This window comes from Chiloscyllium plagiosum, chromosome 12 (assembly GCF_004010195.1).
Source record: "Chiloscyllium plagiosum isolate BGI_BamShark_2017 chromosome 12, ASM401019v2, whole genome shotgun sequence".
Classification (NCBI taxonomy): Eukaryota; Metazoa; Chordata; class Chondrichthyes; order Orectolobiformes; family Hemiscylliidae; genus Chiloscyllium; species Chiloscyllium plagiosum.
The window spans coordinates 79,563,151-79,567,341 of NC_057721.1; the positions used below are offsets into that span (position 1 = coordinate 79,563,151).

Below are 4,191 nucleotides of genomic sequence, written 5' to 3' on the forward strand. Positions count from 1 at the left end.
TCACACATCTGACACCTCACCCCCTTACATCTCACCCAGCTGACACCTCACCTACCTCACACCCCACCCACCTCACACCTCACCCTCTGACACCTCAGCCCAACTCCTCACCCACCTGACACCACACCCACCTGGCACCTCACCCCCTAATACCTCACCCACCTGCCACTTATTCACTTACCAACTCATCAAACTTCCACCTCGCCTACCTTCAATTTCACCCACATGTCCCTACCCACCTGCCATTTACCACTTTGCATACCACCTACCTCAACTATTGCAACAACAGATTTAAGAACAGCTTCTTCCCTGCTGTTATCAGACTTATGAATGAACCTCTCGTATGTTAGAGTTCGTCTTTCTTTGCATCTTCTCTGTAGCTGTAACATCATACTCTGCAATGTGTTCTATTAGCCTGATGTACTTATGTAAGGTATGATTTGTCTGGTTAACATGCACTGCTATACTTTTCAGTGTATCTTGGTACATTTAATAATAAATTAAATCAAATCAAATCTACCGCTCTGGGCACATAACACTTCATCAAATTATCTCCTCCTCCCTACTCACCAAAACACACACACACACTGATAGACATATCTCACCCAAATTGACACTTCACCTACTCACTCACTCACACATTAGAAGATACATGTCCTCAACGTTAGTCTGTTACAGTGGAGCTCTCTAGGGGATGCTATGCCCTGCATCCCTGGAAAGGCCAGGCATCAAAGGCCTTTGGAGGGTGTGGTGCACCGTTGAGGAAAAGGGGAATCCCTTTGATGATTGTTCCTCCTGAGGTGCAGACCCTAGTATCAATTCCACCCTCTCGTTCTGTGTAAAACAATTCAGGTGTAACTTCCTCCAGGTGACACTTGCAGGCATCCTGGAATCTGATTCCATCCATCCCATGCATTGTGATGACTATAACACTTTGGTGTTTGTCATTATTTTCTCAGATGTCCTTCATTAATGCTCAAGGTTCAATCTCTTCACATTTCATTCTAGGTTATCACATTGACAAGTGGAAAAACAACCATTTAATGAAGTTTCCAAATAAGGTGTTCTTTCAAACCTCCACTGAACATCCATTTTGCAGTAAGTCTTATTTTGTTAATACATGTTTTATACTGTGAGGATTTTACAACTCAAAGATTTTGAGAAACAGAAAATGGCCCATCAACTGTTCTCCTTTCCCTGGACAAACTAATCCTAACTTTTCCCTATTTCTCTAAATCACAATTACCCACCTTCTCCTGTATTCCTCAATCCCACCTCCCCACCTTCTCTCCATATCCCTCAATCCCACCTCCCCACCTTCCCCCCATATCTCTCAATCCCACCTCCCCACCTTGGCCCTATATCTCTCAATCCCATACCCCTAGTACATGAATCATAAAAGGTTAATATGCAGCTCCAGCAAATTATTAGAAAGGCTTTGGAGTAATTGCGTTTACTGGAAATGGGAATGGAATATAAAAATAAGGGTTTGTTGTTAACTAGTTGTACAGAACACTGTTGAGGAAACATCAGGGATGCTGTCTATAATTTTAGTTTCTTTGCATAAAGAATGTAAATGAATGAGAAATACTTCAGAGAAGCTTCACATGACCTGGGATGGGAGGGTTTGGAGGGAGGTGGCGATGTTAAATTGTGAGGAAAGATTGACCGAGACTCATTGGAGTTGAGAAAAATGAGAGGTGGTCTTATTAAAACCTTAAGTTCCTGAGGGGGCTTGCTAAGGGTGGATTTGGAAAAGGTATTTCCTTTTGTGGGAGAGACTAGAATAAGTGACACCGTTTAAAAATGAAGCTTCCCCCCCCACTTAAGAAGGAGATAAGAATGATCTTTTTCCATGTGGTTAATCTTTGGAAGTTTCTTCCCCTGAAAACAATGGGGGTAGGGGTCATTGAAAAATTTTAATGCAGACTTAGATAAAGGGAGTCAATGGCAATGGGAGGGGAGTGGGGGTAAAGTGGTGATGTGGGTGGTGGGCAGGCAACAGGTCAGTTATATTGTCAGTGGATGAGGTGGAGTGTTGGTGAGCTGGCAGGTGAGTGAAATGGCAGGAGTGTGGACACTGGGCTACAGTCATATTAAATGCTGAAGCAGGTCTGAAGGGGTCGAATGGCTTGCTCTTTCTCCGAGCATGTACACTTGATTGGATGCCAGGCTAGTTCCCCAAAGAGACACCAGCCCTTTTCAAACCTGCAGACTGTGACACTGACTCATTTTGAGGGCGGCACGGTGGCTCAGTTGGTAGCACTGCTGCCTTACAGCACCAGAGACAAGGTTCGATTCCAGCCTCGGGCGAGTTTGCACATTCTCCCAGTGTCTGCGTGGGTTTCCTCAAGGTGCTCCAGTTTCTTCCCACCATTCAAAAGCTGTGCTGGTCAGGTAAATTGGCCATGCTAAATTGCCCATAGTGTTAGGTGCATTAGTCAGAGTTAAATCTAGGGTAGTGGAATGGGTCTGGATGGTTTATTCGTCAGAGGGTCGGTGTGGACTGTAGGGTTGAAGGACCTGTTTCCATACTGTAGGGAATCTAATCTCAGTATAAACCAGTGAATGACCAATTGAAATGTAAGGTAACACTATCTTCCACTGCCAGATTTCCATTGGTCAGGATTTATCAATGGACTGATCTGCTAAGACCCTACACTATTGTGTGAATTGATGTGTGTACCTGGGATGTGTTAGCAGTAGGTGGAGGGGAGGAAGGGATGTGTACACTAGATCAGGGAGTGGTACAGTGGCTCAGTTGTTAGCACTGCTACCTCACAGCACCAGACAGCCCAGCTCGCATCCATCCTCGGGTGACTGTCTGTGTGGAGTTTGCACATTCTCCCTGTTACCCGGTTTCCTCCGGGTGCTCCAGTTTCCTCCCACAGTCTAATTGGCCATGCTAAGTTATCCCACGGTGTCTAGGGATGGTGCGGTGTTGGACTGGGGTGGACAAAGTTAAAAATCACACAGCACCAGGTTATACTCCAACAGGTTTATTTGGAAAAATTAACCTGGTGTTGTGTGATTTTTAACTTTGTCCAGGGATGCGCAGGCTAGGTGGGTTAGCCATGAGAACTGCAGGGTTATAGGGATGGAGGCTATGGGTCTGGGTGGGATTCTCTTCCATGGGTTGGTGTGGATTTGATGAGCCTAATGACCTGCTTCCATGCAAGGATTCAATGATTCTATTCTATGATTCTAGCATCTCCCCTCCAGCCCCAAGCTGATCTCAGTATACCAGAGACAAGCACATGCAGAAACCTGCTGACCCCTCCCCATATTTAAATAAATTAAATAGGTTGAGTGCCCTGAACAAGACTCTGCCTGTACCATCGTATAGTTGGCATGATTGGCTGTGCTGTTGCTAGCTCTCAGGGGAAGGAAGTTTCTCCTGAATTCCCCATTTGGATTTCCTACATTTGTGATCAGAGTTTTAGATTCTCCCGGAAGTAGACACCTCTCCATCCATCATAGTGAACCTTTACCATGGGCGGCACTGTGGATCAGTGGTTAGCATTGCTGCCTCACAATGCCAGGGATCTGGGATCAATTCCCACCTCGGGCGACTGCCCGTGTGGAGTTTGCACGTTCTGCGTGGGTTTCCTCTGCGTGCTCTGGTTTCCTCCCACAGTCCAAAGATGTGCACGTCAAGTGAATTGGCCATGGGAAATTGCCTGTAGTGTTAGGTGCATTGGTCAGAGGGGAATGGGTCCTGGTGGGTTGCTCTTCGGAAGGTGTGTGTGGACTTGTTAGACCGAAGGGCCTACTTCCACACTGTAGGGAATCTAATCTAATCTAATTTAAGGGCGGCACGGTGGCACAGTGGTTAGCACTGCTGCCTCGCAGCGCCAGAGACCCGGGTTCAATTCCCGCCTCAGGCGACTGACTGTGTGGAGTTTGCACGTTCTCCCCGTGTCTGCGTGGGTTTCCTCCGGGTGCTCCGGTTTCCTCCCACAGTCCAAAGATGTGTAGGTCAGGTGAATTGGCCATGCTAAATTGCCCGTAGTGTTAGGTAAGGGGTAAATGCAGGGGTATGGGTGGGTTACGTTTCGGCGGGTCGGTGTGGACTTGTTGGGCCGAAGGGCCTGTTTCCACACTGTAAAGTAATCTAATCTAATCTAATCTAATCTAATCCTTTTGTAGAAATAAAATGATCAAGTCACCCCTTCTGGGTGCTTCCCTGAC

General features: G+C 46.5%; 1 protein-coding gene across 1 annotated transcript in view; it reads left to right on the forward strand.

Moving 5' to 3' along the window:
• LOC122554857 (lipase member H-A-like) overlaps nt 1–4,191 on the forward strand; it is a 52,652-nt gene that overhangs the window by 35,001 nt on the left and 13,460 nt on the right. Inside the window, exon 7 of the mRNA XM_043700203.1 lies at nt 1,009–1,098. Within this exon, the coding sequence (XP_043556138.1) occupies nt 1,009–1,098 (90 nt within the window). The remainder of the gene's footprint in view (nt 1–1,008; nt 1,099–4,191) is intronic.